The sequence below is a fragment of the Diabrotica virgifera genome, chromosome 9 (genome assembly GCF_917563875.1).
Source record: "Diabrotica virgifera virgifera chromosome 9, PGI_DIABVI_V3a".
NCBI classification, from domain to species: Eukaryota; Metazoa; Arthropoda; class Insecta; order Coleoptera; family Chrysomelidae; genus Diabrotica; species Diabrotica virgifera.
In genome coordinates, this window is record NC_065451.1 from 178,644,366 (window position 1) to 178,658,461 (window position 14,096).

The following is a 14,096-nucleotide window of genomic DNA, read 5'->3' on the forward strand; positions in this document are numbered from 1 at the left end:
TGGAAATCCGATTATTGTATTCTTCATTAAATTCTGCGTATGTTTGATTTAACAAGTTTAACTCTACCTTTGCAAATAAGAGGTGGGGGTGAGTGGGAACCTTGTTATGAAAAAATGGCTGTAAGTCCGGTTCTGCTAAATCAAATTTTGAAAACTGGTATTGTTGAAGACAGATCTTTTTCTTCAATGTAAGCGTGATAATTTTGAACCATCCTAATAAGTAATAAGCCAGCTGGGAGGCGTTATTTATTTTTTTTCAGAAATCTAGTTTTCTTTGGAAAATATTAAATACAAGTATGCATTTTTAATCATACTTTATAAAATTAGATTAAATTAGCAATAGAATAGCGAAAACCGCATGTCGATACCTTTTTTCTATCTCAAGATATCTCGAGAAACGTGTAAATTTTATACATAACTGTTACTATCACCGGTAAACTAAGTTAATGAAAAGTAGTGTGCTATGGAAAAAACAAAATAACATTTTCCAGATGTCAACGTATATAATTAATTAAAACAACAATATGAAGAGAAACCATACTATTAAAATTAAATATAACACAGAACAAAAAGAACTACTTAGTGACGACCTAAATATTCAAATTGTTGCCCATCATACACTACTCTAGAATACATTATCCAGAGAATATTAAACGTCATTTAAAGCATATCGAGAGCAGAAATTGAGACTGCTGTTCAATCTACTCTTGAAAGAGTAAATGTTTGCAACGAAAATGATGGGCAAAAATTTGAACGTTTATGTCATCACTAAATAGTTGTTTTTATTTCTTTGTAATAGGGCTTTTCAACGCTTCTCATTTGTTTCGAGCCTCTGTCATATGCCGTATAATCCGTGTATAATATTAATATACGAGATATGAACGAGGCTCGAAACAAATGAGAAGCGTTGAAAAGAGCTAATATACGTTGACAGCTGGAAAATGTTTCTTTGTTGTTTCCATAGCACACTACTTTTAATGAATTATTTCGTTTACCGGTGACAGTAACAGTTATGTTTTTAAATTTACACGTTTTGTAAGATATCTCGAGATAGAAAAAAGGTATTAACATGCGGTTTTCGCTATTCTGTTGCTAATTTTGTCTAATTTTGTAATATGGTATTAAAAATGCATGTTTGTATTTAATATTTTCCAAGGAACACTAGATTTCTGAAAAAAATTAAATAACGCCTTCTAGCTGGCATATTACTCAGTAAGTTGGTTCGAAATCATAACTTTTACATTGACGAAAAAATCTGTCTTCAACAAGACCAAGTTTTCAAAATTTGATTAAGCAGAACCGGACTCACAGCCAGTTTTTCATAACAAGGTTCCCACTCACCCCCACCTCTTATTTCCAAAGGTAGACCTAAACTTGTCAAATCAAATATGCGTAGAATTTTATGAAGAATACGACGATTGGATTTCCAGTGCCCCTTCATTAGGAAAATTTTGTAAAATTTAAATTTTTTAATTTTTGATATTCAATTACGCCCTCTAGCGGTGGTCCCACAATTATGAAAATAATTTCCAGGCTTTTCCTGAGGTAACTTTTGTTATAAATTTTTTTCTTTCAAAGCTCTACTATAAACGGTTCCTGAGATATGGCCGAGAGCCATTCTTATTGGGACACCCGGTACAATGGTATAAAAAGTTTATTAAAAACTATTAAAAGTCATCCAAAAGGATTTGCAAAACGTTTTCGATCTAGATCAGATCATCTTCAGTGCGTTCTGCCTAGTACATGGAACTAGCAACCCTATGAAAATGGTAACATCGAGAAATATGGTTTACATGATAATTATATAATATTTATAGCGACTCCAAGTCGATGTTAAAGGATTAATTTATGTGTTAGGAGTGCTCAAAGGGCAACATGGTTCCCTGCTCGATAAAAAATCGTGGTTCTTGCCAGTTCAATGGTCCAATTGGTTCCAATGGTTCAATTGTTGGTCTGTGTCCATTGAACTGGCAAGAACCACGATTTTTTATCGAGCAGGGAACCATGTTGCCCTTTGAGCACTCCTAACACATAAATTAATCCTTTAACATCGACTTGGAGTCGCTATAAATATTATAGAATTATCATGTAAACCATATTTCTCGATGTTACCATTTTCATAGGGTTGCTAGTTCCATGTACTAGGCAGAACGCACTGAAGATGATCTGATCTAGATCGAAAACGTTTTGCAAATCCTTTTAGATGACTTTTAATAGTTTTTAATAAACTTTTTATACCATTGTACAAATGAAGTTTTTTACTTCTGTATGATTTTTTAAAATAATGGTCATCGGCGAAAAGGAAGAAAATAAAGTACCTAAATCTGAACCTCGGAGGTAAACTACACTATGGCGACATGGTGTTTTTTTGAATAAGTTTCTTTAAACCACTTATTTTAATAATTGGATTATACAAATTGGTTATATATTATCATTAAAATATAGTCATATTGTTTTTCAACTAATTATGGGATATATCAGATTTTTATTAACATCCTAGGTGCTTTAAACTTTGTTGCAAGCTCACTCTAAACATAGTTGCTCGAAATGACATAGTGTAGTTTACCTCCGAGGTCCTGAAATATAAAATGCAAAAATACTCAACTAGAAATAGTAACCGCATATGATTACCTTGGAATGATGGGAAAATAGACCTCGAAGTAACAAACAGAACTAAAAAATCAAACAAACTGTACTACGCACTAGCGCCAGTTCTGAGGAAAAAAGAATTGTCCCATGAAACAAAAATTAAAATATATAATACGATTGTGATACCGACGATATTGTATACGAGCGAAAATTGGACTTTACAGAAAAAGCATAATAGTAGGATAAATTCATTTGAGATGAGACATCTACGAGCTATAGCCGGAAAGACCAAATGGGGTAGAATAAGAAATGAGGCAATAAGAGGGATAACTAAACAGGAACCAATAATTAATAAAATAATAAAGAGACAATTAGACTGGTATGGACATCTGATGAGAATGAAACCTAGTAGACTAACAAGGAAAATTCACGAAACATGGAATATTACAAAAAAGAAAAAAGGCAGACCGAGGAAAAATGGATACAGCAAATAGTAGAAGCAGGAAAAATTAAACGGAAAACGCTAGAAGAAATGAAACTAATAGCACAAGACAGAAAATAATGGAAGAGATGGGTGAATATGTAGCTAAACTAAACCCAAATCCGACACCTGAAAGGGTATAAGGCAGGGGAGAAAGAAAGAAAGAATAATTAATAGATGCAAATTAGGTGACAAAATTTAAAAAAGACAACGGAAATGATTCTTAATTTTAGAATTTTATGCAAAATTTTATTTAGAATTATAAGTACCTAATTTTACTAACCTTTAGATTCATTGACAAAATAAGCTACAAAAATCAATATCCAATGTTTTAGAAACTTCGTAAAATTATTTGGATACTTCATAAATACCATTGAACTGTCCAAATCAGTCATTTATGAGGGACTAATAGTTTGTTAAAATAGAGACGTGCAGGCTAACAAGTAAAGAGGAAATTTAAAAAAAATTGGAGAAAAACCATGTTGATACAAAGTTTTTGTTTTAAAAACTTGATCTGGGCGTACATCCCGTTCTATTTGATTTAATAGAATAGTTGCATGTACCTATACAGAGTGTACTAAACATTATATTTTTCATGTAAAATGGAAACTACAGTGAATATTAAAAAGCTTTTATTTTTATTATTTCGGTATTATATTTTTTGTGAACTAAAATTGCGTTAAAAATATTTTGTAAAGTACCTACAATATTATAAAACATATCGTTTTAGTGAGGTACAGAGGTCAAGTAGTTTATTATTCTTTAGCAGCTAAGTTCTTCTAAAATCTCTAAAATGAGTAGGTAAAATCACACACGGGGTGAAAAAGTAAATAATAAGACTGTTTGGTTTTAAAAATGCCTGCCTCGCATGCGCATGGCTGAGTAATATTATCTAGACAATTTATTATTTATTGTCTGGTTCAACAGTAGACCATTTATTTTACGTAGCAACCTATAGACATAGGTTTCAGGAAATTGTAAACATGATGACGACCAACGTCCGGACCATTTTATAATAATAGGAGAAATAAAAATGAAGGTAATTAAAACAAAGAGCACAAGACAAAAAAGAAGATGGAATTTGAAGACATTAAGAGTACAGGAACTAAGAGAACCGTATGAGAGAACCCTAAGGCTAAGGCTCCACGGGCGCGATATTCACGCTAGCAGTAGCCGTAAAACAAACTTAAGGTTCCACGGAACGGAATAGGAATAGCCGAACTGAACCGACTACGCACAAGTCCTGTAGTAGGTACAGTTCGGCTATTCCTATTCCGTTCTGCGGAACCTTAAGTTCGTTTTGCGGCTACTGCTAGCGTCAATTTCCAGCCCGTGGAGTCGTAGCCTAAAGGAAAAATAATCCATTTTGAATTCAGGTAAAGAGGTGCTAGAATAGAGGGAAATAAAAAGAAGGAAAAAATGGTTTGATACAGAATGCAAAATCAAGCAAAAAATAAATGGACATCAACTAAAGAAGAAGAAGCTGTGGATAGAAGAGTTGTTTTTTTAATACTACTTCAATACCTAAAGGTAGACCTCCTAGGTAGGTAAGGTAAGGTAAGGCAAGGTAGGTAGGTAAGATCCCTTACCTCCCTAAAGGGAAGAAACTAAACCACCTAAGATATGCAGACGATGTAGTAGTCATAGCATTAAGTTTTGAAGAACTACAAACCATGCTAACTGAACTAGCAAATGAATCCGAACAAATAGGTCTAAAAATGAATTTTGCCAAAACAAAAACAATGACAAACACACAAGATAATAGAAACGTAATACTAAACGACACCACAATAGAAGCGGTTAATGATTATATATATATATATATATATATATATATATATATATTTGGGACAGATGATAAAAATAAATAAGGAAAACCAAACAGCGGAGGTAAAAAGAAGGGTCAGATTAGCCTGGGCAGGATTTGTAAAATTAAAATGGGTCCTAAAGAATAAAAAAATACAACAATACTTAAAAACAAGAGTGTTTGACCAGTGCATACTCCCAATTCCCACATACGCATGCCAAACATGGACCTTGACCAAGGCAAACATGAATAAAATAATGAAGACACAAAGAGCCATGGAGATAGCAATGTTAGGAGTAAAATTGACAGACAAAAAGCAAAACAACTGGGTAAGAGATAAAACAAAATTCAAAGACGTAGGATAACATAGCCAGGCTAAAATGGAGCTTCGCAGGTCATAACGCTAGACAAACGGACAATAGGTGGAATACCACGATACAACAATGGAGACCATGGACAGGAAAGAAAGCAAGAGGACGACCCCAGATGAGATGGGGAGACGACATTAAAAAGGTAGGAGGAACGCACTGGAAACAGAAAGCACTAAACAGAAGCGAATGAAGGAAACTGGGGGAAGCCTATGTTCAAAATTTGACGAATTAAAGGACAAAAGAAGAAGAAGAAGAATACCTAAAAGCTTAACAAGCGAACTGTAGACCAGTGGTCAAAATTGACAATAGATCATGGGAAACACACTTCACAGAACTATATTCATAGATGCAAAGAAAGCTCTGAAGAGGAACAATGCGCATAGGAAGACATGAGAGACAATGGAATATAGATACCAACGTACAATGAATATTTATACATCATTAAGAAAATGAAACGGAAACACCTGGTTCAGATAAAATTCCCAACGAGCTAATTAAAAACGGAGGAGAAAAATTATTAACAAGCATATGCTATAACTTAATAGTTAGAATATGTGAAGCAGAAGAAATGCCCGAGGATTGGAAAGAAGGCAGAATTATACCAACATTTAAGAAAGGTAACAGACTGTAACAATTAGAGAGGAATATCTCTACTGAGTACAATATAATAAATTCTAACAGTACTTATCGGGCAAAAACTCACTCAATTGACAGAGAAAAAATATTGGGGACCACCAGCAAGGATACAGGGAGGGCAGATCCATTACACATGCGATACACATAATTACACAAGCAATCAAAAAATACCACGAACATAACGTAGAACTTCATATCCTCTTCGTAGACTGCAGACATGCCTTTGTATTGGAAGAAATTTATTGAACTGAAAAATCAAGATATGCCAGCAAAGCTAATCAGATTAACAAAATTGATTATGGATGGATCTCGAGCTAAAGTAACAACAGAAGATGGTAGCACAAACTTAACTTTAATAGAAACAGGAGTGCGATAAGGCGATTCACTGTCAACCACATTATTCAACATAGCAGTAGAAGGAACAGTCAAGGCCAGCAAAATTAAGGGAACTATAGCCCACTCCTCAACACAAATAGTTGCATATACAGATGATAGGTATAGTTCTTATGGGAAGAGACAAGGAAAGATTAAAAGAAGCAGTAACAATTCTGGCAAAGGAAGCACGGAAAGATGTCTAAAAATTAACGAAGGAAAAAGAAAATATCTACTCTGCTCTAGACTAGAAGAGAAGATAACAGATAACATAATGACTAGACTGGTGCTAAATCGTAATATTGCTATTGATGGAAGTGATACGGAACGGATGGCATCGTATAAATACTTCTTCTTCTTCTTCAAGTGCCATATCAGAATTATCCGACGTTGGCGATCACCATTGCGAAGGCTTCTCGATCTTCTGCAATATGGAATAATTGTCCTGCATTTGATATCTGAGTCAATTCACGAATGTTTTTTAACCAAGAAACCTGTTTTCTTTTTACACCTTTACGGCCCTCTATTTTGCCTTTAAGAATCAGTTGTAATATTTTATATCGACTTCCCCTCACTACCTATATGTCCCAGATAAGACATTTTTCGATGTTTAACAGTCTTTAGTAGTTCTCTATCTTTGTTGACCCTCCTTAGTACTTTCTCATTAGTTTTCCTTGCTGTCCAAGGTATCTTCAGCATTCGTCTATGAATCCACATTTCCAATACGTAAGTACTTAGAACATGAAATTCGGTTGGGCAGAGATAACCAGACAGGTGAGCTCCCACGTTGCATAGGATAAGCATTGGCAACGTTTGGTAAATTAAATTAGGTATTTAAATCGGACATATTCGTATGCCTCAAAAAGAAACTCTTTGACCAGTGTGTGTTACCTGTATGTACTCTCTTATGAAGCGGAACCATTAACACTCACAAAAAAGGTAGTAAACAAGATTGGCGTGACTTAGAGCGCTATTGACCTCCAGATGTTGCGTGTGTCTCTGAGAGATTAAAACAGACACTATATCTAAAGAATAGCGTCGCTAAAGTGGAATTGGACAGGACACACGTCGCCAGATTATCAGACAACCGATGGTACAAGTGGAGGCTACGACAAGAAGCATTACGGAGCAGAGGACGTTCACCAACCAGATGGACTGATGACCTGAAGCATATTATTAGCAACTGAATGTAAGCCACACAAGAGAGAGGCAAATGGAAAAAACTGAGGGAGAATGGACTGACGACCTGAAACGTGTTATCAGTAACTGTATGGGTTGATGATGATACAATATATAAATATGTATTTTTCATGAAAAAGTAGTTTTATGGTTTTTGGAAAAACTGAAAATTTTTGTTAGTTATTTAATTAAAAGAGAAATTTCAAGAAAATCCGGGGCGATTTTCTTGAAAAGAGGATGAAATAGCAAAAAAGAAGTATATATTATGCTGAGTCATATTGGTCATATCAATATTAATCAAATTCCTATTAGTCACATCAATAATAATAAAAACAAGACATGATAGCCCATATAAGTGTTTATATGAATTAAAATTCAGGTTAATGGTCTAAAAATACAAACAAAAGAATCTTTACTCACCAACTTCGCTCAGGTTTGTTTTCGCACTGACCAAAATTTGGCTTGACGAACTTTTTGCGACTGTTTTCGATGCGGATGCGTCGTTGGACCAAAAAGGGTCGTCGATTTTTTCTTCGAAATACGAACTAGGTACGTTTCCCATTCTGATACTTTAGGACCTCTAAAAAAGAAAAACGCGAAATGAGAGAGGTTGCCAATGAGTATGTACAGGAAAACATATGGAGAATGTTCGTGATTGTACGCGTACTAAAAATAGGTCGGTGGATGTTGGCAGTGGCGTTCACTTTTGCCGCTACGAGTTTTTATTATTAGAGTAGCGATTTTTTTACTTTAATTTGTTCTGACGTCAGTTGGATTATCACAGGTAGGTATGGAGTTAATATTCCTGACTAAAGTTATAGTCTAAGATCCCAGGACACCGCCAGATGCTCCTTATTTTATCACAAATAAAATTTATAGAATAACATGCTATTAGTAGGTACATATATACTTTAAGAGCCCGTTCACATGACAGGCGCTTAACGCGCGTTTAGATAACGCGCGATTACAACTACATACATTTTCATATGCTAACGCGCGTTTTAAGTCATTAAAACGCGCATTGGCATGTGAACGGCCTCAAGTAAAACGTATACGAAGACCACAGGAAAATAACTTGATAACTCACATTTTTGGTTTTGTTCAGGAGAACATTTTTGAAGTTTAAAACTCTGTGAGTATGAGTATGTTAAAAAGCATCTTACAATTAATTAGTAATAACAAGAAAAAAAATTGTTGATTGTTGGTTTACGTTTTAGTTTTTTAAATTTATATTGCATATTAATTACCACCTGGTCATTCCATTTCAAATCACTCAATTTTGGAGCAAAAAAATTTGGACCTGCGATTTGTCTGAAAATTGGTATATAGCTTCTGCGGGATGTAAAAATAAGATATTTAAGGTCAAAAAATCTTCTTCTTTTTTTCTCAAAATGTTATTTTATGCGATTTTACAGTGATTTGGTGTTTATTTATACAAATTTGCATTTTCTATCGTAAAGTATAAATGGAAAACATAATATTTTAATAGAAGGGACTCAAAAATGTCATTATGTGGCATTATAACAAGTTACTTTGATTCAAAACAAGCTTTTGATCAAATTTTATAGTGTAGAAAACGTTAAAATACCGTTTTTTTACATTTTTCTCCATTCCCAAAATACATCATAATCGATTTGGCTGAAAATTTGCCCATAGATAGACAAAACATAGGACTTTAAGTGGTGAGAAGGATTTAAATTATATTACAATACCAAAAAAGTTACATGCAATATTATAGTCAAAAATATAGGCGTCTACTATAAGAACAATTAACTCGAAAATATCGACCTCACGACAAAAATTGTTAAAAAGAAATTGTAATAATTGTAAATACGATTTATTTGGAACAATTTCAGTTGTACCATTTTTTCTAAAAGTTAAAAATGGCGGAGATATTGAGCAAAACAGGTTCTCCTTTAAAATCAAGATGGCGGCTAACGTAACGGAGGAATTCATTCGTGATTTTAAATTTAGGCTACTATTGACTCCCCTAAAGATCAGAAAAATAAAATTTTGGGCAGCTCGGCATTCAAGGTCAAATGCTATCCCGACTGGACTAATATATACTTCTGAGTCTGATATTACTGCATGTAACTTTTGTGGTATTGTAATATAATTCAAATCCTTCTAACCACTTAAGGCTATGGGTACATAATTCGCAAATATTTTACGTGTATCCCTACTTTTTCTGTCTTTACACGGCAAATTACGTGTAGTAAAATTCACACTGGTATGGATATGTAAACATTACTAGAATGTCATTCTACTTGAAAATGTCATCATTAATTTAAAGAGATGGGTTTTGAATGTTCTTGGATAACTGTTATTTTTATAATTGGAAATTATTAATTCAGTTAATAAATGTGATAATTTTTTCACTAACTATGTATTCAGTGATTGTAATAATTTATTTGTACAACAAAGACTAATACTCAATCGAGAAAAGAGGAAAAGTGTTAAAGTGATTTTTTAATAATATATTGTTATGGAACGCTTACAATTTTGAACATCTTTAACAACAAAATACTTGGGTCACAGAATATATTATCCTGATGTATTCTCTGCTTGGATCTTCCACAAATAATACACAATAAATAACTTTTTATTAAATTCACGTCTTAAATCAATTATTTATCAAATACACTATATTTCAATAATATTTAATCAATAACTCAACATATTCCCTATGCAATGTCAAACATTTAATATTGTCACGGATTGTCAGTGTCTGACTGACAATATATTCTGACAATATTATATTCGGCTGAATGCGTTGTAAGACAAAGATAGATTTGGAAAATATTACCACGGCATTGTGTTTATTTTTTTCGAATCCTGAAAAAACCAATAAATATTTTTGAAAAATTTAAACGCAGAATGAAAGACTAAATTATTACCGAGGGCCGAAAGTTCCTTAGAATAAATAAAAAGTTTATTTTGAATGATATATTTGAAATTAAAAATCACACTAAATTTTCTCTTAGTTTTTCACCCCTGTAACTTATTAAAATAAACATTATAGAAGTTCTCAGGGACTTTCGGCCCTCGCTAATAACGTGATCTTTCATTTTGCGTTTAAATTTTTCAAAAATACTTATTAGTTTTCTCAGGATTCGAAAAAAATGAATCCCCATTTGAATAGCATTGCAGCCGAAAATACGTACCGATCCTCTTAAACGCCTATCTTTTGGCTATCTGTGGGCAAATTTTCAGCCAAATCGATGATGACGTATTTTGGGAATGGAGGAAAATGTAAAAAACGGTATTTTAACGTTTTTTACACTATACAATTTGATTAAAAACTTGTTTTGATTTAAAATAACTTGTTATAATGCCTTATCATGACATTTTTGAGTCCTTTCTATTAAAATATTATGTCTTTCATTGATACTTTACGACAAAAAATGCAAATTTGTTTAAATAAACACCAAATCACTGTAAAATCGCATAAAATAACATTTTGAGAAAAAAAGAAGAAGAAGATTTTTTGACCTTACAAAATATCTTATTTTTACGTCCCGCAGAAGCTATATACCAATTTTCAGACAAATCGGAGATCCAAAATTTTTTGCCTGAGTGATTTGACATGGAATGTACCCAGGACTTATCAACAGTGCCGGATTTACCACTAGGCCGACTAGGCCGCGGCCTAGGGCCGCAAGCAAAAGGGGGCCGCAAACAAAAGGGGACCGTTTTGTAAAAAAAAATTTTGGTAAAAAAATTGAATTTTTGTGTTCCAAAATTGCGATATGAGAGGCCATTCATATGATAATGACTCGAATACGTCAGGCAAATATATAGGTTTACAAGCGCTAATAAAAGAATATAACAATTTAACTGAGCATGTTCGAAGCTCCGCTCATTCATTGAATCTAGTAGACATGCGACTGATTGTTGTTTGGCAGTAACAAAACTATTCATGTTTATTCAAGAATTTTACGTTTTCATGAGTACATCTACTTCAAGATAAGCCGTGTTGGAAAACATTGTCAAAAGTAGCAATAACGAAAAGAAACTCCTTCCAAAAAGAGTAAACGTTACAAGATGTCAAATGGCATGCTGTAAAAGCTATTTTAGTTAACTACTGGAGCTACTACGATGCAGTAAAAAAAATATCAGCAGATACAGGGGAAATAAATGTGAGCCGAGCTGAAACTAGTGGAACAAGTAAACAATTCTCACAATAAAACACTGAAAAACGTTTGTTTTCTATACTTCCACAAAATTTATTACAACTATGTTATTACTACAGCTGTTTCGGCAAAGTGCCTTTCTCACACAGCTGTAGTAATAACATAGTTGTAATAAATTTTGTGGAAGTATAGAAAACAAACGTTTTTCCGTGTTTTATTGTGAGATAAAATGAACTTCCATCAAGTAACGGTCGAATCCATCAATTAAGTAAACAATTTTTCAAATTAGAGAATGCTATTCTACTGAACATGTGGTATGGTATTTTACAACGTTTTGACAAGAGTAGCAAAACATTACAAAATATTGCTACAGACTTGAATGTGTCTTGCAACATATACAAATCTCTAAAGGAGAATGTATTGAGTCTGAGAGACAACTTTGATTCCTATGAAAAAGAGGAAAAGAGTTGTCTAAAAATGAAACCTAAATTTTTGAAATAAAAAGATGCCTGCAAAAAAGCTCTCCCTAGCGAAGACAAAGAAGATAAATCCACTGAACTCCACTTTAATGGTAAAGAAGACTTAAAGATGAATACATTCAATGTTGTTATTGACAGGCTTTATTCAAAATTAAATGAAAAACTTGAATTTTTAAACAACTGGAAATGAAGAACTTGGATTTATAAAAAAAAATTTATATTTTGGCTAAAAAGTATCAAATCGACATATGTAGATTGTAGATGGTGACTTTCGAGCAGAGTGTGTACAGTTAAAAGGCTTTGTTGAAGGTATATTTGATGAAAAGAGAGAACCTTATGATAACAAGATTACCAAACCTCCGAGGAATACACTTTTGGAGTATTTAAAACTTATTCGTGAAAAACAGTTAACAACATTATTTCCGAATAAGAACACGGCTTTGCGTATTCGTCATTCATGCGCAATTTGCGCATGAATGATGATATTTTATGTATCAGGAGAAAGATCATTCAGCGTGTTGAAAATAATAAAAAACTACTTGACGAACTCGACTTCTGACGAAGATTTTAGATTGTCTGGTTTGACTAGTTTTGTGTCAAATGCTGAGGTTTTTCAAGCCTTAGACTTTGATTTGATTAAAGATTTTGCAGCCAAAAAAAGCTAGAAAAGTGAGTGTTTTAGATATGAGATTCATTATGAGTATGGAGTGGAATGAGTGTCAATGTTAATCACTAATCCAACTTTATCCAAATTAAGAACATGACATTGACGTTTTTCAGTATAAGAGAATAATATGAGAATTGAACGATTAGAAGTTTATTTGTTGTATTCTTAATATTGTTAGAGCTGTTTTGGGGTTTTATCCAAATTTGTAAACCAAGATTATTTAATTAGTGAATACAACATTTGTATGTACCGTATTCAAATAGAACATTAGTGGCATTTCTATTCATGTATGCTTTGGTTTGTATTTTGTACCAATTATTTTAAAAAGTAAAATTAAAATAAACGTTATGTATTAAAATGAAATGTGTTTTATACTTTAATTACATCCTCGTGAAGTTATCGGGGGCCGCTCGGGGTAATTTGGCCTAGAGCCGCAAGTACCCCAAACCCGGCACTGCTTATCACGTTTTCTCCTGTTTGAAATGGACATGTCAAGTTCTTTTCCTGTACAGGGTTTTTTTTAAATACTTATCTCTTTTGACTTATTACTCTGTATTGTGTTACTCTTACAAACCATGTAATTAAAGCTAGAAAGTTGTATTAAAAACGAAAAATGTAAAAAATTGGGCTTATCAAATTGTTTCCCTGTGGTTTTCAGTTGTAATCGCGCGTTATCAAAACGCGCGTTAAGCGTGTGTCTTGTGAACGGGCTCTTAATGTATGCATATCTTCTAGATTTAGACCCCGTTCACATGACAAGCGCTTAACGCGGGTTTTGCTAACGCGCGGTTAAAAACATACATTTTATTTGAGGCCGTTCACATGCCAATGCATGTTTTAATGACTTAAAACGCGCGTTAGCATGTGAAAATATATGTAGTTGTAATCACGCGTTATCAAAGCGCACGTTAAGCGCTTGTCATATGAACGGTATCTATATCTAGAAGATATGCATACACTAAGAACCCGTTCACATGACTGGCGAAGACAGGAACGAGACGAAGACGAGAAATGAGCGAAGACACAGAAGCCCAACACCAAGCGACCCATAGGAAGACCCAAAAAACGATGGTATGAGAACTGGAGCTCCGGATTGCAGCAGAGACTGTAACAGAAGAAACAGGATATAGTCCTATTAAAAGAAGAAGAAGAAGACATATATCTATTTTTGATCAAGCGTTATTATTATTATCCAGATTTAGCCATACGGCTCACACTCACTCTAAAGGGAAAATTGACTCATCCCAGATACCTACGGTATTAAAAGGGTTGAGCTCTGGTGGGACTCTTTCCGTGTTATCGAGCCCTAGGCGATTTGGTAGGCCGGTGTAACTCCCAAAAATTTTCGTACACATCTGGCCGTTGCGAGTAGTACAGCTTTT

General features: G+C 33.6%; 1 protein-coding gene across 1 annotated transcript in view; it reads right to left on the bottom strand.

Annotated features, from left to right (window-relative positions):
• Positions 1-14,096, bottom strand: part of LOC126892012 (uncharacterized) — a 74,141-nt gene that overhangs the window by 29,390 nt on the left and 30,655 nt on the right. Inside the window, exon 2 of the mRNA XM_050661421.1 lies at positions 7,856-8,015. Within this exon, the coding sequence (XP_050517378.1) occupies positions 7,856-7,997 (142 nt within the window). The 5' untranslated portion in view covers positions 7,998-8,015. The remainder of the gene's footprint in view (positions 1-7,855; positions 8,016-14,096) is intronic.